General features: G+C 38.3%; 1 protein-coding gene and 1 pseudogene across 1 annotated transcript in view; both read right to left on the reverse strand.

The window, feature by feature from the left end:
* Positions 1–22,270, reverse strand: part of Cyyr1 (cysteine and tyrosine rich 1) — a 100,487-nt gene that overhangs the window by 72,700 nt on the left and 5,517 nt on the right. Inside the window, exon 2 of the mRNA XM_036204037.1 lies at positions 22,007–22,109. Within this exon, the coding sequence (XP_036059930.1) occupies positions 22,007–22,109 (103 nt within the window). The remainder of the gene's footprint in view (positions 1–22,006; positions 22,110–22,270) is intronic.
* Positions 788–1,173, reverse strand: LOC118594192 (annotated as a pseudogene).

Raw genomic sequence — 22,270 nt, forward strand, 5'->3', positions numbered from 1 at the left:
ACAGGGAAACTGTTGACAAACAAAAGTAACAACACAAAATGCCATAGTAGAGAGATTTAAATAATCACATGTAGGGCACATGAACTTCACCATAGCTATGTCGTTCTTTTGCCCTTGGAAGATGATTTTCAAAACGTGAGGTTTTTCATTTGCTGCTTATAAATCCAGTGTCAAAACTGTGCCCTTCTGCTTTAGATTTGTTCTTTTACTAAAAAAAGGAATCACGATATTCTCATTAAACATTTCTCCCACAATAACGCACCTGGGAGACTCAGTGTCCTTGGTGGGCAGTGGATAGCTCAGCATTTGTTCTCTTTGGAAAATTTTAAGGTATTACGACTTGTGGGCTAATGAAATGGGTCCGTGTACTCCTTTTTATCTACCTGACAAATCTAAAAAAGTTCTACTTGTCTCCTTATGCTAACGTAGGACGATTTGTTAATAGACCATATGGTAGCCACACATTTTAGCAATTCCCAAGTGTGACATTTTGGTCAAATATAAACAACTGTTGTTGGATATTTCTTATAAGTAGATTTACACCAACATAGCACATGTGGGTCTTATGTTGTAATGAATCATATAATCATCAAACATTTTAGCCAGGCATTTTTGTTGGTTGTTTTTTTACTACTCATACTCTTTGCTCTTTTGGCTCTTTTGGGGGGCCCACCACCAAATAAATCACACATGCAGGCTTATTCTTAATTATAAATGTCTGGCTTCAGCTTGGCTTATTTTTTGCCAGCTTTTCTTTTTTTTTTAATAAGTCAAAAATTTTATTTATTCATTTCTTGCACTTGAAGTACTCTTCAATGACATCCTTGGCCTGAGATTCTTTGCCATAGTCCTTAACCACTACACAACTGCAACCAACCACTTCCCCTCTCGATCAGTTTTACAGAGGCCTACCCATTCCCCTAGCTTCTTGTCATCAACCTTAATCAGGTTGATTTGGTGCTCAGCACAAAATGCCTCCACCAACTTGACATACATAGGCTCATCACAGCTGGATGTGAGCACACAGAGATGTCTTTGGTGCTTGTCTAAGGCTTTGGCAGCTTCGCGGAAACCATGTGCTAGGCCATCATGGATGAGGGCAGTCTTCAACACCTCTTGTAGAGCAGTATTTATGTCCATTACACATCCAACAGCAATGCTTTCCTCAGCCATGGCAATGGATTACAGGTGAGGCCGAATCTTGAATGCACTCGAGCCTCCACCTCCACACAAATTGGTGGTGGCAGGGGAAAAGCTTGCCAGCTTTTCTTAGTTTAAATTATGTCATCTACCTTTTGCCTTTGGGCTTTTTCCTTCTCTTAATTCTGTAATTCTACTTTCACTCTTACTCAATGGCTGACTAGGTGGCTTGCTCCTGAAGTCCTCCTCCTCTCCTTGTTCTCTTGCTCTTTCTTCTCCTCCAAGATTTCTCTTTTTATTTATTCTCTCTGTCTATCAACACTTCTCCTGCCTCACTATTGGCCATTCAGCTCTTTATTAGACCATTAGGTGTCTTAGACAGGCACAGTAATACAGCTCCACAGAGTTAAACAAATGCAGCATATAAGAATGAAGCACATCTTTGCATCATCATACAAATATTCCAGAGCATAAACAGATGTAGCACAACTTAAAATAACATTCTACCACAAAGCATGGTGGTGCTCGCCTTTAATCCCAGCACTCGGGTGGCAGAGGCAGGGGGATCTCTGTGAGTTTGAGGCCAGCCTGATCTACAAAGAGAGTTTTAGGACAGCCAGGGCTGTTACACAGAGAAACCCATCTTGGAAAAATCAAAAGAAATAAATAGATTAATTAATTAATCATCATCATCATCAAGCATTTCAATGTCTCATGACAGTGACATTTTAGTTCAGTGTAAATAATTGTTGTTAGATATTCTTTGTAAGTATGTTGAACTATCTACAAATAAAGCTCAAAGGACTTTTTTAGATGCATCTACACAAGAAAGCTACTTAGAACCCTGGACACGTACTAATACAGGTCAAGGTTTCTTCATCTTGCCACTATTGACATTTTGAACCAAATCATTCTTTGTGGTGAACACTGACCTGTGTGTTAGAGAATGTTAGCAGCATGTCTGACTTCAACCCACTGGATGTCAGTGATACCACTTTTCTTAACTATTTTTCAAAAGGTATTTTCAAATACCCACTGTAGGGGCAAAAATCTCACTTGTTGAGAACCACTACTTTAAATATTTCAATATTTTTATTTTTTCATTCAAGGTCATCTAATTTCACTGCTATGATACATCTTGGTATATCTTACCCAGAGTCCATTGGTGAATCATTTTCTCCAAACTTTAATATTCATTCATCATATACATGAAACACTTTTATATACAACTGTCTTCTAGATGTTTTCATGTATGACTGATATGCATATATTATAGGACTATATATGTTCATTATAGCACAGATATATACATTTTATAGTGAGGAGACAAAAATGAACATAAATTTTATGGATTCCTCCTAACAGCCCAGTGACTTATCTTCACAGATCTTGGTTGAACACATTTGGGAAACCACCCTTGTTAGGCATATGTCTATACTTTTCAATAAAAATATGTCATGGGTGACAGCACCCAATAGCTATGCATCCACTCTAACACAGCTATAGAGTTAGACACTGCCGTTGTTTAGACTTTACAAGATTTTTCAAGTTCATATTAAGATCTCCTATTAAGTAAGATGAAATTGAGTGCTGGGGAGTAAATGAATTTGACCATTTAATCGATATTATACTACCAGGAAGGGATCTGGCTTTGCTGGTCTCCATAGCTCTTTCTTTTTGGATCTTAGAAGTGAAGAATTGTTTATTTAAGTCTGTGAATGTCTAATAAGTAGATGGATGGCCTTTTGTCCTTTAAGTCTAAACTGTTACAGGACTGGGTTATGTAGTGAAGAAAAGAGATAGTTTATAATCCATTAGTGATATCTCAGCTGGCATATGTATAAATATGCAAATGGTAAGGAGAGACACTGAAAGAATTGGGATTACAAATTGCTTAAAAAATCCAGAGAAAGGGATTAAATGATTATTTATTGACTGAATGGACAGAAAAAATTTAAGAATGAGGAAGAATTGATATGTGTATCCCTTGATTTACATTCATTTTGTGGCTTGACATTTCTCCATTTTATGGTTATTAATCATAACCGCAGGACTAAAATGGTATGAAAGACACTTTAGATATTTTACTCTTTCCTGACACTGGTAATTTATGTCCTCCCCTTGTTTTCCCAGTGTTCCTTGAAGCTTGTCAATTCTATTGATATTTTCAAAGGATAAGCTTTTGGCTTCATTACTTTTCCCACTGTTCTTTTGTTTTCATGCTCATTGATTTTTACTTTGTTTTTTCTTTGTATTTCCCTGACTTCCAAAGACAGAAGCAGATCATTTATTCCAAGAATTTGTTTCCTAATATAAGCTTTAATGCTAGCTATTTCTTTTCAGACACTGTGTAAGCATCATTCCTTATTTTTATGTTCAGTATAAAGCCTTAATTTTTTAAATTGGCCTTTTGATTTCCTGGCCATGTGTTATTTTTGCAGGTAGGCTGATTTTCAAGTATTTCCTTCATTAAGCTTCCTCTTATCTTCTGTTTCCTGATTTCTAGTATAATTATGTTATTGACAGATTGTACACTTCATCCATTTCCATTTTAAGTGTGTTTGTGACCTCGGATATGGTCTATCTTAACACAGGCTTGACAAAAAGCACTTGCAGAAGATACTGGCATCTGTTGATGAGAGTGTTCTGCACATTTCAATTAGTTCCACAGTGTAGGTCAAGTCTTCTAAGTCTTACTGGTTTTCCACTCTAGTAATTCTTTGTTCTGAGAAGGGAGGTCCAGTCTAAGTATGGACTTGTCTTTTGCCCATCCCCGCTTTCCCAGTTTCTGTTTCATGAACTTTTGTTCTTTGTTAGTAGCTGCATATGCCCCTAGGCTGACCACATATCCTTGAGTAATTGGCCCCTGCACCATTATGCAGCATCCTACTTTATCTTTGATGATACCCTCTTCTCTGAGTGTGACTTTGCATAAATTAATGTAGCCACACCACCCACTTTCTTTCAGTTCCTGGCTCCATGGTATATCATTCCCAATCCTCTTGATTTTTAACACATTTAAATCATTGTACTTCGGATGAGTTTCATATGGAAGAATAGATGTGAGTTAGTATTTTTCATTTTTAAAGTCATTTGTTCTCTTTTATTTGGTATGTTTAGACTATTAATGTAGTTATTAGTATTTTTTGCATTTAAGCCTACAATTTTATAGTTCACATTGTCTCTTCCATCTATTTCTTCATTCATGTGATTCTGTTTCATTTCTTCATTTTTGGTTATACAAACCTGTATTAGTGTATTAGTTACTTCCTTTCACTGCCGTGACAAAATAACTAACTAAAATAACTTAAGAGCCTATTTTGGCTCATGACTTGAGAGCACAGCCCATCACAGTGGGGAAGGAGTAGAGGCAAGTGGGCAATGAGATAGATAATCACATTGCATCTGAAGTCCAGAAACAGGAAGAGATGAAGAGAGATGAATGGCATTATCAACTCCTTTACTTGTGCTTTCCTCTTTGTTCAATCCAGGACTGCTGACCAAATTCAGGGCACAGCTCCCCTCTCGGTAATACCTCTCTGGAAACAGACTTACTCAGAGGTGTACTGCTAAATGCTTTTAAGTCAAGTTGACAGTGAACATTAGTCGTTATTGGTGGCATTCCATTTTAATCTATGGATTGTGAATTTTAATACGTTATACTATAGACTAATAAAACTGTTGCTTTTTAGTGGGTGCTCAAGGGACGATAGAAGGCAGACTTATCTGTACTTTGAACGAATTTGCTATCACTCTCTCAGGAAACCCTGTCATCAGCTCTCACACTTTGCCCCTAGTTGCCTTAGATATTGTGCCAGTAATGTGACAGTGCCCGTTGTAAGTGCATCATAGCACATTATGCTTTTCCATGTGACTATCAACTGCAATTTAGAGACCACACGGAGGCAAAAAGCAGGCTAATATTTACCAGCTCCAGACCAGATTTTCTTAATCTGATTTTCTTCCCTGTATTCCAGCTTTCTTTCTGGCACCTTCTGCTTTATCTCTTAGCTTCTTTTAGTAATCTTTTTAGATCAGATCCACTGACCGAATGCTGTCATAGTTTTTCTTACTAATGCAATCTTAGTTGGTTTTTGTTTGTTTGTTTGTTTGTTTTGTGCTGAGGGATATTTTGACTGGATACAGAATTGTAGAAAGATAGTTCTACTTCTGTCTCCCATGATTTCTGATGAAAAATAGAAGTGATGTGCGATATTTGATCACAATGTGACGTTCCAAGCCTGCTAGTAAAGTTAACTTTGAATCTGGGGGCAGAGTTAATAACTAGCTGACTGGAATAGAGATTATGGAGGATTCAGAATAGAGTAGGGAGGGGCTTAGAAAGAGTCTCAGGCCCTTTGGACCAGGGAAACATGGAGAGAGAGGGTTAGTTAGTCATCCCTCCAATGCTTTATTGATCTATCAGATTTTTACCCCAATATCTAACTCCCAATTTTTATTAGTAATAGAACATTTAGATAAACTCTTCATCTGGTGCCCAACATGGGGCATAAGATCACAAGGTATCTTCTGAAGCAGCCAACTCTGCAGCTGCCTGAGTTACCTCACACAGCCATCACTACCATTCATGTGGCCCCTACACCCTCACTCCTACCATGTGGGCTTCTCCTGTCCATCCCCCTACAGCATCCAGTATTCTCCAAGTACTGACGAGGCATGACCCTGCTTAGCATGCAAGCTCAGAAGAGATTGGGCGTGTTCAGAGTGGTACAGCTGTAGACAACTTCAAAGTGGTTAGTTAAGACAGCCTAACCTCACAGACTACTCCAGCCAGGACTTCAGATAAGCCCTGCACTTTCCTATAGTACTGAGACTGGACAACAGCTAGCTCTTCCAGGACTTGACCATTATCCCAATTTTCTCAGTGTCCACTAAAGATACCCTTGCCATCAGACAACAGGAAATAATTTTAAGAACACAATGCCCACATTCTCAAGAGGTGTGATGAGTGGTTTTTGGTTGTTCAGTTGGATTATGGATGTTTATCATCAATTAGGGGAGTTGGTTGCAAGTTGTTATTGGTCATGTTCAGGGAGGAAACTAAACAAAGGAGTGTAGATTCAGGGATCTCTTTCTGAAAAGATAAAAGAGAGGACAGATAGGAATGATAGTATAGAAGGGTCGATTACTGAATCAACTTTTAAACTAAAAAGCAACTATTAATCTCAAATATTTTACATTGGTAATGATATTTTTGTTAGAATATATATATATATATATATATATATATATATATATATATATATATGTTTCTACTCTTGTTTAAGGTATTGTACTTATGCAGCTCATTTAAAAATGTAATTTAAAGTTCTAGTCCTTGATAACTATTATTATAAACTATTTAGGATAATTAAGAAATGCAGATTAGTAGTTAGTCAGCTATAACAAATTTGTAAACATGTTAGATATGTTTTCAAGGTCAAACATATATATTTAAGGTAGATAGATGGTCTTCAAACACTTCAGAGATCTACAGAATATGGCATTTAAGATGTTTTAATAGCATAAGGCTTTTCATGATAGTGAGAAACATCTTCTCCTGGAAGTACCAATCTACTTCCGCAAAGATGATGGGTATCAAAGAACCTGGATATGGAGTTTGCTTTCATTTGTGGCAAAGTTAGCCACTGGGCAAGAAGCTGCCCCTGCCTTGAATGTTGACATTATACTTTCCAAATTAGAAAAGCAGGACACAAAAGAAGGATACTTCCACTTTTTGCCAAGATAAGATAGGACAGTTCTTCAAAATTCCTGCTTCATAGAAAAGTTTGTCAGATATTCTAAGCCTGTAGGCCAACAATGAACGCCCCAACATTGTAGTAGAATATTATTTTAAGGTGTGTTACTTTGCTTATGTTGCATTTGTTTAACTCTGTGAAGCTGTGTTACTGTGCTTGTGTAAAACACCTGATAGTTTAATAAAGAACTGGCCAATAGCAAGGCAGGAGAAAGGACAGGCGGGGCTGGCAGGCAGGGAGTGTGTATAGAAGGAGAAAACTGGGAGGAGATCTAAGATCTAAAAGGAGTCAGAGAAGTGGAGGACTCCAAGGGCCAGCCACCCAGCTGCACAGTAAACCACAGAGTAAAAGTAAGATTTACAGAAGGTAGAGAAAAGGAAGAACCCAGAAGTAAAAGGTAGTCAGGATAATCTAAATTAAGGAAAGCTGGCTAGAAACTAAGCCAAGCTGAGGCCAGCCATTCATAATTAAAATATGCCTCCATATGTGATTTATTTGGGGGCTGGATGGCAGGTCCCCTCAAAAGAGCAAAAACCCCAAACAACATAATGACACCCAATGTGGGGCACCAGATGTAACAAAAATTGCTAAATGGTCTTATTAATAAGAAACCCAGAGTCAGATATTTGGGTAAAAGTTGAAAGATCAGAGAAGCAGAGCAGCAAGCCACTGTTTCTTACCCCTATGAAATCTTCTGCCAAAAGAGAGTGAGCTCCTCTCTCTGCCCTGCCTTATGACTTCCTCTCTCCACCCAGCTCTATCACTTTCTGACTGTCTGTACAGACTTCCAGACCTCTATGGTTAACTAGTGGCTAGCTCCTCCTTCTGATTTTCAGGCAAGCTTTATTTGTTAGAGCACAAATAAAATATCATCACACAACATTGCAGAGGAACTTTGGGTGATTGTCAAGGCAGCCAGATGTCTCTGTCATTTCTACAGTTTTGAAAGTTCCTTGCTCTACACTTCCTGTTATTCAGATAATATTTTATCCTTCTCAGGTCTCTGATGAGGTTAAAGACTAATTATAGCTATAGTTTTACTTGTACCAAATTCAGGAAAAAAACATGTAAAGTGATCAAGGAAGTCAAATGATTACTTTACTGTTTATTATCAGTAAAATTCATGTGCAATTATCATAAGACAGAACAGGGAATCTGAACCAAACCACCAGGCACTCCACTACTGCTGCTCGATTCTCATTCCAAAAGGGCCTGCACATCCCTCAGCCCTACCTTATCTTTCAGTTATGTCCATCCCAATGAAAGCTCTACCTCTTGGACCAAAATGCTCTTTTCAATTGGTTAGCTGACTGGTGACAGAATTCCCATAACAGTAAAGTTTATAAGGTTGAGAGACATAAAAGCTTAAGTTGTGTATCTAAGAAAATGTTTTAAGATCTAAAAAGGTATTTTTAGAATAGTAATAAAAGTCAGGAGAGAAAGTGGTTTAGGTATAAAACCTTGGACTCATCAAGATAGAATATATAATAGGCGTCATTTCTCTGAATTTGTCAAATACAAATGGCTTAGACAATGTAAATGTAATTCTTACTTGATAATTGTTCTTATTGTAAGTAGTTTTACTGTGTTAGAGTTAAAACCTTTCTCTTTTATTTTAATAAAAGAAGAAATGTTGTGAGATATTTGATCACACTGTGACACTCAGAGACTGTTAATAAGATTAACTTTGAATCTGGGACAAAGTCAAGGACTAGCTGACCAGAATTAGCCATAGAGATTTTGGTGAATCCAGGATATAATAGAGAGGAACAGGAAAGAGTAGGGAAGGGCTTAGAAAGATTTGTGGGTCCTTTCTCAGGAAAGCATGGAGAGACAGGGTCAGCTGGTCGCTCCTCTGATGCTTTCTTGATCTATCTGGTTTTTATCCCAATATCCCACTCTTGAGTTTTTATTTAATAATAAATAAAATATTTAATTTATAAATTTAATAATAGAACAATTTAGATAAATCCTTCAAAGAAGGATTGAAACCATGGATCCCCTGTAATAATGTCCCTTCCAAACTATTTTCTTTAGTTTTTAATTTTGTTTGTTATGATTTGCCTGAGTATGAGTTTATTTGAGTTTTTCCTATTTGGAATTGGCAGAGATTTTTGAACATGGAGATTCTTTCACCAAACTGGACATTACATCAGTGTGTCACACTGTTCCCACTTTCCTCTGTGAATCCTACAAAACATTGATGTCAGATGTGACCCTGCAGGCACTTGAGCCTTGGTTCATTTGTTGTTCAATATTTCTTCTTTTGGTTGGGGAATTATCAGCTGGATAACTTCTACTGGTTTTCCTTTAGGTGTATGTGTCCTTTACCGTGATATCTCTATTTTGTCACAGAGCACATGTAGAGAATTTATTTAACCATGGCAGTTTTACTTTTTCATTCTGTTCGTCATATTTTCAGTACTTTAATAAAAAAAGAATTTAGTCTCCTCACTAATTTCAAATAGTATTTTCCCTTCATCTACCACATTTTACAGTATCCTCTCTGTGTTTTCTGCCAGATAATACCAACATCCCTGCTATGTTTTGATTGTCCTCTCCTTTGGGAGACAGCCTTTACTTAGTGATGAACTTGTACATTGGACTTTCTTAAGTCCATGTTATGAGACAGAATTCTGTTAGAGAAAGTAATCACTTAGGTTCTGTTGAGAACAGAGACCCCACTTCTGTGATTGGCAGTTGTTATATAGCAATTTCCTCCACGTTGGGACATTCTGTGCTACAGGAAATCAATCTCTTTAAGACTCAGCATATTCTAAGATGAGGGTCCTTAAAACTCAGGCATTAAACAGCTCAGAAGTTTCAGGAAATTCCTGAAACTAACAAGATTTATTAGCTACCCCCCTCCTTCTCCCTCATGAACCCATGCTACAGTAATATTTCAATGATGCAACTGCTTTTGAGTCATTTTTACTCCCATAGGTAACCCCTCACTCATATTCCTGTAAGTAACCCTAATAAACTCATTGGTTCATTAAGTTCAGCTTAGGAAGTACCTTTATTTTGGTGTGTTGTTAATTCCCTATCTGAGGTGAGTTCGTTTGTAATTACAGGGACCCCTTCTTGAGTTTCTTCATCTTCATTGTCTCCATAGTATTTTCTGCTTCCCTGAGATAACCCCTTTTGGATCTTTTGCTAAAAGATGTGGTTTTTTTTTCCCCTCCAACTCTTTGAACATATCCACAATGTGCTCATATATAAGTTGAAAGGGAGAGAGGGAGGGAATGAGGAAGAGGGGAGGGAGCATGAATAGGGGAGAGATTGAGACTTCCTCCATGAAGATTGGAGATGCATCCTGCCCTTCTAGTCCTAGATCATTCTGATCAGAAAGTCAGGCCTGCAATGCAATTGTCCTAGTTCTGGGTCCTGCTGGGTCCTATTGTTGGTAATGTATCTGCTGCTGCTTCAGTGTTTGAAGGATCACCCAGGGTGTGGGGTTTAAGTGTCTAGAAAAAAGAAAAACTTTACAGAACGCCATCCTCCCTCTGCAGTGTCTGAGCACAAAGAGACTTTGCTTGCCTAGCTGGAGCTAGAGATCTCCTCCTGAAGCTCTGTATGATACTGAGGTCCACCTGCATGTCAGCGCTGTGTTTGGCACATAGTGGGTTTAATAGAGGAAGAAGCCTGGCAAAAGCTTAACTTGTTATGAAGAATGTTGAATTTGGCTTGGACCTGCCAAGTATCCATAGCCCTGAGGTAGGTTTGGGAGCTGCTGTCAGTGTTGGCAGGGGGCAGAGTGTGTTTCCTCCATCTTGCCCAGACTCACAACCAAGACTTTCAGTAAAAGATAAGTAGCCAAAAATAAATAAACAAAAATACCATAAACATTGCACATAGTTTATGACATGTATAATACGTTGATTGTATAAAGCCAATATAAAGCCAACAAGATGAATGAAAATAAACTGTTTTAGATTTGATAAACCTCAGTTCTTGGAATAATCAATGGCTTTGATTTGGCATACAATCTGGCTTTTATATGTTACCACTGGAAATGGTTTCTGTCTGGAGACTGCTATGACCATGGATTATTTATCATATCTTCAAGGCAAGCTGTTGTCCTTAACATTCCTGTAAGTTTTATAAGCACTGACTTCTATTGAGAGAACTGTTAATTAGCACAATCTTTGAAAAGCTTAATCAGGGCAATTCTAAATGGCTACATGCAAAGGCACACTCGTTCTATAGATCACTATGATTACACTACTGAAATGCACAGCCGCCAGAATACTGCTGCGCACATTAATTATTCATATACCAACAGAGAAGAGCCCGACATGTTCAAAATAGATGCCAGAAAGCTAGCCTGTGAATTAAATTTTGAAAAGAAAATTAATCAGAATTCTATAACAAATCTACTTGTGAAGCAAATCTTTACCTCTTGGCTTTTGTTATTACACATGTTATTTCTTTTTCATAAATAAGAGTTATGTATCTTTATTTAGACCTGTTCCTGATTCTGACTCTGTATTCTAAATCCCTGGTCAGCCTATGGTAACATGGCAGACGTAAATTTAGGATGCATGACTTTCACTGAACAGGGGGATACAGCACTTACTGAGTTGCCTTCCAATCAGCAGATTATAATCACTTTTGATTGAGAGGGTGGATTGCTTCCCTGAAGGCCAAGGGTGCTCTCTGGTGCTGAGATGCTCCAGTGTCAGCAGGGGGTTGTAGCAGATGTCTGCAGTCTAGAGGGCCAGTCTAGAAAGCCCACACCAGGAGCAGCACCCTGTACAGCCTCCAGCGTTCTCAATGGCCTCAGAGAAGTCATTTTACTCTGCACTTGTTTTCTTTTCCCTCTTAGTCCAGGTATTTCCAAAGTCTGATGTTTACTAATGGCAAGAAACATGCACAAATCCTTGTTGAATATTTTCATGTATAAATTATCCAGTCCCTTTATGACAAAAAGGCAAATTGTTCCCATTAGTCCCCCTTTTAACCATTTTCAAAGGATGTTCAATGAAGTTATAAAAACTAAGAAAATTCTGGAGACATTTTTTTTCCTGAATCTAAACATTCATGATTTTTCTTCTATAACTTCCCTTCATTATAGTTATTATGAAGTACAAGCATCCTCCAAGAATGTTTGCTGTTCAATTTTACCTTGCAAATGGTGAGTACTCTACAGTCAGTGTAAGAATGGATTATTTTTTGAGATTACAACCTTAGAGTGTTTAGATATAAAGCACATGCTTAAGTTTATTCTGACATGTATCTAAGATGTGAAATCAGTCTAGTCTCCCATCAATGAATGGATGGGTGGATGGATGAATGAATGAATGAAAAATTATATTCATTATTCACTATTCAGCAATAGAAAGAACAGGATACTATAGAAAAATAGATAAAGTAGGCTGCATTAAGCAAAATAAACTAGAAACAAAAACATCATATTTGTATGTAGAAGCTCTCAAAACATATTTTAAATAGACTAGTAATTACATAGGTTATGAAGTAGGAGGTGGATGGAGTGGATGGATGAAGGTAAACTAGATCTGACCACTGAGTGTCTTCTGCCAGTGCCCAACACTGAACTCCACAAACTTGCACAGTTAATATATTTTCATCAAAAATAAATTTAGAAAAACAAAAATGTATAAACTCTACAGTTCTTCTGTGTGTAATATCTTGGAGGCTGATCTAGTATTATTCTTGATGTCTGTGGGGGAGGAATGCATTTTTAACGTTTTAGAGTTGGCACTCCACAACCCCAGGTAGTTATTGTTTTTGCAAAATGTAGCATGGAGAGATACTGTTCTGCTGACCTCTTGCCAGTGCAAACGTGTATAGAAATGTGATTGAAGTAATTTGTGATGTTTTCTGTAATTTTGTGTGATGTGCACAAAAGCATGAGGTATTCCTCTTGTTATAGGTAAGGTCTACTTCTTTCTTCCCCTTTCCATCACAATGATATAGAAACCACAAATTTTGTTTGTCTTGAGTTGCACATATTCTGTGGGTTAAATAGCCCAGACTTCCCCTCGTGGCACTTCAAGATGGAATCCTATTAGACTTTATGAGATTATCCTTGCCTGCAGAAATTTTCATTAGTTATGAATTGTGTTCTTCCTAACATTCAGCAGTTGGGAAACAGCTGGGCTGTGTTCTGGGCTACAGCTGCCTACCAGAATTCTTCAGATACAATGGAGCAAAGAAAAAAAATCACTCAGTGTATGTAATTTTTCCCTTTTCAATAAAACACTTTATCTCCCCAAATTATGGACGTGAATAAAGACACATAGGAGCCGTTGCCATAACAGTATGTGGCTGGTGGATCACTTTGCCTCATTGATGGAGCACACTCACCACGAAATACAGACGTTAAATCATTATAATCAAATCAGCGTTTCAACTCTAGTCCCTCTCATCTAATTCTAATTTATCATAAACAGTGTGATTAGGAAGTGATGAGTGACTCTCAGACCCTTTGCTGTGATGATACCTAATTTGTATTCCATGGAAAGATAGTCTCAGAAGCCAATAACATATTCAAATCGTGATTTGAGTTTTCTAAATAAATACTTATCCAGATGATGCATATTAATAATTCAATGCCCACACACTCTCAAGGTATTATGCTTCAATGGAGACTAGCATTAAAATGACATGTTATTGGTCCTCTAGCCCCAAGAGATTTGATGATGGGTTGGCACACTAACTTCTTACCCTTGCAGTCCTGGAGGACAGAAGGGCAAACAGTGACCTTAGGAACTGATGGATAACTGGGTAGAGAAAGGGCAATGGTATAGTAGCAGAGAAGAGAGCTCTTAATCCAGATATTGAGCTCAAAAAAGGGAACTTCTCCAAGTACAGAGCTGAGGTCCTCCTAATGACAGCGATGGATCCTTTTCATTTACCCTTATTAATGCAATGGAAAGTTGAATGCCTATGTCCTATAGAACACTCAAGTTCAGCCGAGCTGACCTTAAGTCAGCTCTGTATACTTAATTAACATTGAGTTAGCTACAATTATCTTAGACAAAGCCTTACTTCCTTAAAAAAAAGAAAAAAAGCAAGGAGTGACTGTCTCACACACAGGGAGATGAGCACTTTGAAGACATGGTGAAATGTGAAAACACAGTATTATAGTTTGGATCTGGAATACTCCCAAAGCCCATGTGTTAAAAGCTTCTTCCTTGGTTTGATGCCATTGGACATGTGAGACTTTTCAGAGGTAAGATTCAATAAATGGAAGTTGGGGATGTGCCCTTAGAGACTATACTGTGACCTGGCCTCCCCCACCCCAACCCCCGCACCCTGTCCTCCATCTCTCTCTCGTTCCTTCCTGGGTACCATGAGGTAACAGAGGTAACAGGCCTTCTTGACTACATACTCTAGTCATGATAAATTGTGCTGCCTCGGGCTCAAAAATCAACAGGAGAAAGTAACCTTTTTGAATGGAAACCTGGAAGTACAGATCATGATAAGCCCTTTCTCTTATTAAGTTGGGGGTATCCAGGTTTGTGCTACACTAACAGAAATGACTAACATATAAGTTCCAAGAAATACTGGGACAGAGCCTCATGCGGCATTGGGTGCTTCTGGGGTGATGGTGGGCTGACTGCAGCCCACCTGATGGACGATGGAGTTATGCCGGCTACAGCTGTTACCGTAATGAGTTAGTGAGGGATTCCTTATTGCAAGCTTAAGAGCAAAAATCCAAAATTTGAAGTGCTGTTCAAATTAAATTCATATGATTTTCACAATAAAAATTTATCTTTAACTTATAGGACACATATATAAGGAAGATTATACACATGCATAGACACCGCATCATGTGCCATTTAAATCATGTTCAACCTACCATAGTCTCAAACCTGTACTGTTTCTTCACAGGGAAAACACTGAAATCCTTTCTTGCAGCTTTTGAAGACATAGATTAGACGATCACTGTCTGCCCATTTGAAAAGCCTGTAAATGCTTGCATTTGTGTCGTTAGCCTGGGAAGAATGGCTGTTTGGACATACAGCTATGAACTCTTCCTCTCTGATGTCTGTCCACTGGGCTAGTTCCTTTCCAGTCTCACTCTTCCCTGAGGCTGCCAGGGCTGTTTCTCTCAAGGTTATCAAATTGAGGCCAGCAAATTTCCAAGCCTGACATTCTTTCAATTTATCCATGATCTAATAAGGCACAATTTATTTTTTAAAAAGTTTATTTTTATTTTTAATGTATTATTATTATTACTATACTTATTATTATTACGTGTGTGTGTGTGTGTGTGTGTGTGTGTGTGATGTGTGTGATCACAGCCGTGTGTGTGCCATGGAGCTTGCATGGAGATCAAAGGACAACTCCTTAGAGTTGATTTTCTTTTTCTACTGTGGATTGTAAGGATCAGACTCAGCCTTGCTCAGCCAGCACACTGACCCACTGAGATATCTCACAGGCACTGTTTTTCCTTTGGAGACAGGATCTCACTATGCTTCCCTGACTAGCCTTGGGCTCAAGCCCATTCTGCTTTGAGCCCCTGAGTAACCGGGATCATAGGGGTGTGATAAATGTTCATATCTATCATGCCTACAGGGAATGTCTGTTTGCCTTCCTTTTATTACAACCGTTCCCAGTTTTCTGAGATCTTTATCACATATAAGCCCTAGCCCCAGTCTTCCAAACTCGATGAAAAGCAGCTCTGAGGATTTTGACTGAAATGACATGGAATTGACAGAGTCCTGGAAGAACTGGAAAAGTCGAGTATTATTGACATTACTACACTATCCCACCCACAGAAAGATGCCAGCCTCTCTTCCCCCTTGATCCTGATGTGGTCTGGATATGAAATGTCCTCATAGGCACGTGTGTTAGAGCCTAGGTACCCAGTTGGTGGTGCTACTTTGGCACATTCTGGGAATTTGAGGTGGGGCCTAACTGGAGGAAGGGGTAGCCACTAGATGCAGGTCCTTGAAGGTATATTATCCTTGACCACTGCCTGTCTCCTCCCTGCTTCCTGCCAACAAGCAGTGAGGAAGATCCTTTGTCACACACACTCTCTTCTACTCATGAGATTTTGCCCAAGCATAGTGGGCTATGATCAGGTGTTTTGGTCACAGTGGCACAAAAGTCAATAATACTATTTGAACATTTATGTGTTTGTATTGATCCATAAATGTTGAGCAGATATGGAGTTGCTTGCTATTTACTCCGAGTCTTTTGTTGGAAGCAAATGAATGATGGGGTAGAAGCCTGGGCATTCTGCACACAAGACAAGTACTCTACTGGTGAGTTAACAACTTATCTCTCTTATGGCCCCATGGTGGTTTGGGGTGTTTATTTATATACAGTTAGGATTCCTAGTATGTGGCTGGCATAAACAGTCTACTAATTTTGGTACACAAATTGTGAAATTTTCTTGTTAGTTAAAAAAACTCTTTGTATTACCAATCACATCATTCATAAATGACAGTAGTTTTTGCCTTTTCAATTATTTTACCTTCTTTATACCATCTGTGGGTCATAATGATTAAGATATTTGGTACAATGCTGAGTAGCCACAGTGACCGGCACACTGCTGGCTTTAAAAAAAGGCATCCAATTTCATACCAATAAGTATGGGAATTAATACAAAATAATTTGACTTCATGAAGATAATCTATTAACCAAAATTTCCCCTCCATCCTTAGTTTTCTAAGTGTTTTAACAATGTGGAATATATTTTTATCAATTCCTTTTACTTTTGAGATTTATTTACTTACAACAGAATCTCCCAAAGCCAGGGAGGGTGTCTCTGAACTCTTCATTGCTGGAGATGACTTTGAACTCCCGACCCTTCTGTCTCCACCTCCCAAATACTGGCGTTACAGGTATGTACCACCCCACTTGGGTTAGGCAGTGCTGGAGATCCAAGTGAGGACCTTGTGCATGTTAGTCAAGCTCCCTAGCCACTGTGCAACACACCTCGCCCTTGAGTTCAAATTTCGAAAAACTCCTCTTCAAGAAGCCTTTAGGGCATCCGCAGGTCAGCGTGAAGCCTGCTCTTCGGTCTTTCAGCGTTCTCTCCCACAGCAGGCTAGGCAGTCAGCTCAGAGCTCTTGCTACCCACAAGCTCCTAAGTAACACATGCGCAGACAAGTGTTTGATTCCTGGCTTCATCTCAGAGCATGATGTGGGTGGGCCTCTGAACAGTTGCGAGTGCATTTGTACAAATAATTTGTTGAGACTATGTCCCAGAAACTTGACTTTTTTTTCTTAAAGCAAATTATATTTATGATAAGTAGACTTCATATACAAAGGCAAGTAGAGTAGATAATAAATTTGACTGAAAAGTTGCATTTATTAACACATTCATATTTCCTGTTAATATAATAATCCCTAATATATAATCTTGTCCTCTAGGAGACATCTACTTTCTTCTTTGATAGAACAGAAATTATTGTTATATTTTCAATCAGGTTTATTATTATTATTATTATTATTATTATTTTGGTTTTTTGAGACAGGGTTTCTCTGTAGCTTTGGAGCCTGTCCTGGACTAGCCCTGTAGATCAGGCTGGCCTCGAACTCACAGAGATCCACCTGCCTCTGCCTCCTGAGTGCTACAGTTACATTATTTTTTTACATTTATTTTAACATTATCTTTTTGTTCTTGTTGTTGTTCATCATGGTGTTATTATTAAAACAAAAATGAGACTTTCACTGTAGTATTTATTTATTTATTTTTACCAACTCGACAAAAGGTAGAGTCACCTAGAAAAAGGGACTTTAACTGAAGAATTACCTCCCAGAGAGTAACCTCTGTAGAGCATTTCGTAGATTAGAGGTCGATGTGGGAAGGCCTAGCCCACTGGGAACCGTGCCACTTCTGGACTGGTGGTCCTGGGTTGTATAAGAAAGCAGGCTGAGCAAGCCATGATGAGCAAAGCATTTCATTATGGTCCCTGTTCTAGTACCTGCCTCCTGGTTCCCAATTTCACTTTCCTCTCTGAAGGACTGTGTAAGCAGATCAACTCTTTCCTTCCCAAAGGTGCTTCTTCTGCTTGTAGGGTTTGTCACAGGAGCAGAAAACAAACTGGGACCCCCAGCAACATGTTGCTCAGTGCTTACTTTTCGGTTATTTTTCTCATGGCTGAAACTAAAACAATTTCATTTCAGTTTAAGTACTGTGCCTCACTGATGCAAAAGTCTCCTGAGTTTAATTAGCATCCTCAACTACTTAATGATCACAGGACCACAAATGTCACTTGAAAATGTAAAACCTTTATCTTTTTGCTTCCTTTTGCTTTCATGCGTACCAGGGCTCTAAAACCACAGTAGTGGCATTTGTTAGCTGTCTTTGTGAAACTGTGGGTAATACATCTTTCACATTTCATTGAGAAGAAAAGAAACCGAATCCCACCAGGATCTCCAATATTAGTTCTTTCTGTGGGATTTTTTTTTTCTAGTAGATGATGTGTTTGGACTGGTCTACATTTTAGAGTGGAGGACTGGAAAAGCAAATATTTTTGAGTCAGAGATTTAAGTCCTATATCGGATGCTTTGGCTGACACTCTCCCCCAGCCGATCTGTCTCACATTTAAGATCGTACAATTATTTTTTTTTTCTGATATGGAAGAGTGTCTTTATTTTCAGTAAGAAAATTTTAGTGTTTAGTTTGCCACAGTGGATAATAATAAATAGAGACTAAGTAACACTCTGTGCTCCCTTGGATTCTCCCAGTTCTAAAGAGTACTCTAAACCATAGCTTCTAGGGAGTGCCAATCGGTGCAGAATCTCTGTTCCTACCCATCCAGTGTCTGTCCTGCCTTCTCTGTAGGAGAGTTGCTGAACAATGAGTATGAATAAATCTGATGGGAAATTCCTTATTTTTTTTCAAATTAACCCAAATTCTCTTTTTATTTATTTATTTATTTATTTATTTATTTATTTATTTATTTATTTATTTTTAGCATAGAGAGGCTTCTAAACTTCAAGTGGCTGCTCATATTATCAAAAATCTCTTCAATACAGAAAAAACTATCAGGTCATGGAGTCTATCCGAAGTTTCCCACATAATGCCCAGTCTCAGAGTGTACATTCTGATTTTTCATCTATGGAATACTCCTGTATTTATCTCCATTTGAGGAATTATCTTGCACTCTACATTCTTAGTGGTACCTAAGATTGTGCCCACACTACATAAAGCCAGATGTCTACTTTTACCATGGAATACGGAATTATTTCATTTGAATTTGAGGAGGCATAGCCAGTAAAGAGTCTATTAACCACAATTCACCTTTTATTGGACCCCTGATTTTCTGTCTTTGAGTCCAAGCTTAACTTTCCCCTCCAGCTACTTTGAACAAGATGGGTTTGGCCAAGAGAGTATTTCCTTGCTTCTATCTTTGGCTGTGTATGCAGGAGTCTCTCTGTCTGGAAGGAATTTCCCTTCATTCACTGTTCATTTGTGTAAACATGTACCCTTCCTTCAAAACTCTTATCAAATGCCATTTATGAAGCTTTCTCTAAACATGTCACTGTAAACACATACACCACCCTCTCTCTAACACACACACACACACACACACATTTTAAAAAAGCAACACATCTCTCTCTCCTCAGCTGTGATTGTTGCAGTGACAGAGGGAGGCCCCAGGAAGAAGGCCCCACAGACCTCACTTAACCTATTTACAGACATTACAGAAAGCCCTAAGTAACCTCATTTCTTTTAAAGTTCATTGAAAACTAAACCAACATCTTCATTGTGAAAATAAACTATGAGGTTAAAACCAATTTACAAAATTATTTAAGACAATATTCTATTATCTCAATTGATATTTTTGCTACTTTTCTGATAATGAAACAAATTAGCTTCCTGTTAAGATGGTTCAAATTATTTAACAGTATATATGCCCAGATGCTTGAGAAAGAGGAAGCATAGTTTTTGAATTCCAAGCCAGAAATGTTGGGAAACATGTGCACGAAAGATCTCTTGTGAGCATTCCTAGAATAGATCTCCCCACCCCCCACTTCCCCACTACAGCGTAACAGAAAAAAAGCTTGGGTGGAGTTGAGAGCTCTTTTCAAATGTAAAACAATCAGTGGAAATCCTGAAAATGTATCCTCCTTCATCCAGTGGGAAAAACACTTTAAAGTTACTTTTTTCCCTAAGAATTGTTTAGCAAGAGATTTACTCAGAAGTTTCTATTTTTGACAGAAAGTTCAGTTTTAACTGCCTGAAATATAATGCCATCTGTGTTTACTTTTCCCTTCTAGAACACAATTCCTTTTTCCCCTGTGCACATAACAATCACATGACTCTAATAACCCAGATAAATGTGTTGATCAGAAAGGTGTAAATTTGATTTTTCGAATCTAAGCCACAGAAGGCATACCTTCAAATTACAATTTTTAAGATATTCTGGTTAATAGTAAAGTCTGTAATATTTATTTCTGTCTGAGAGGGAGTGTGGAGTTGAGAAACTGGGCACAATGTGTATTGGAATGTAGTGAGTGCACAGATGAAGCCTCAGGGCCGCAGGACTAAAGAATCCCAGACTTACTCATTCATACCCATCACTGGTTCCACTCATACATCTACCTGGCGTTCATTCAGAAATTATCACAAATCATTGCAAACCATTAATCAGAAGCTTTGTATCATCTATGGTCTATGAAGTGATCCATAATCATAAAAATCATTATAGATTAATATTTGAGTTACCCCATTTCTGTAAAAAAAATTATGCTGATAGGCAATTAATTGCTTTCCAAATGAATTTTCCACAAAGAAAAATTCAGAAATTTTACTTAGTTTATATTTTATTGAATATTTGTTTTCCACTTAAAACTACTAAATCTTTCATATTTTAAATTTCATCCCGGCATTTCTTTTATAGCTAATAGTCTCCAAGAATATCCCCAAATATTTTGGGAGTGAGGTCTATAGTCAAACAGAACTCTAATATCAGGTCTAACATGGATTCTAGAAAGTTTCTGACAGGTTTCCCTTTCAAGAAACGGAGGGTTTTGTTGCTGAGCATCTCAATGGACTTGTTCCCAGAGCAGTTGGGCCTGTGGGACCTTGCCCAACACTCCCTGTTTGCTCTTGAGCCTTCAGAAGGCAGAGTTAAGCAGAACTATGTGAGAATGGAAGAGTTCCTCCCATCCGTGTGCACGTGAAAGGGGAAAGTAGCACAGGGTAGAACCTGGACCACTGCTCACAGCTGAGAGGGGACCACAGGGGATCGTCACTGCAGGGGAACCTCTCCTACCAGCTCTTGGTTTTTCACTTGTCAACTTTGTAGGCAGAGGAATTGCAAGCCCACACTTACGAAATAATTGAAGGCAGGATTCACTTCCATTGTCCTCAGCTCAGAAGCAGCACCAAAATATGTTTTTAATCCCATACAGGGCACACTTAAAACCATCTGTACTTTATGTGTGTGTACGGTGTATATATTACTCACGCCTGCCTTCATTTAGGTTCCAAATTTATTTCTCTGAGTTGTCTTATATACATTATGCAAACAACTGAGGGTTTTTTTTTTTTTTTTTTTTTTTACTGTAGTTGTTTTCTTTATTTACAACCTCTCCTTTTCCTTAACTCGTGGATGTATTAGACAACCCAGGGCATGGTTGGTAAAATATGCTGACCATAATTAAACAACAAATGTTAGCTTATACATCCTTCAACACAGGAGACAAAAGCATATCATGAAAGAGTTATTAATAATATGATTACTTAAGGCATTACTATAATACACACAAGAAACAATGAAATGATCCCTTTAAAATTCTTCTAATAGAGGTAATTTTTATTAATTTACACATCTGTCAAGGAATACATGACACATGAGCTATTAATGCATGATTGAATCTCTAGTAAAGATGTTAAATAACCAACAACCGATCTTTGTGTGTGTGTGTGTGTGTGTGTGTGTGTGATGAAATCTCATGCAGTAACCGAGACTGGACTGGAACTAATTATGTTACCCTGACTGGCTTCAAACCATGGCAATCCCTCTGGCTCAGCCTCCCTAGTGCTGGAATTACAGGCATGAGCCACCATCTTCTGCACCAACCTTCACTCTCTTGTCTGTCCTTGTAACTTAGTGTTACTTGAAAGAGTAACTTGACGAAAGGAAGAAGAACACTGTTCAAGTGCTACTCACGAGAGAATGTTCCCAATATAGGCGTAGTAGGAGCAGCAGTAGGGTGTGCTTCCATCACAGCAGTAAGATCTGCAGTCTTTGCCACACTGAGCAAGGCAATCCTCTACAAAGTAAAATGAGAGCAGTTGAAGTTGTGAAGTCACAGCTTAAGGAAAACTTATTCTGTTCGTGTCTAAATCAGTCAACCAGTTTTTAGCACACAGAAATGTTCATTTTCACACTCTAAATTCCAGAACGTTTCTAAGGGTCTTAATTGGCCTTTCT

The sequence above is a fragment of the Onychomys torridus genome, chromosome 12 (assembly GCF_903995425.1).
Source record: "Onychomys torridus chromosome 12, mOncTor1.1, whole genome shotgun sequence".
In the NCBI taxonomy this organism is placed as follows: domain Eukaryota; kingdom Metazoa; phylum Chordata; class Mammalia; order Rodentia; family Cricetidae; genus Onychomys; species Onychomys torridus.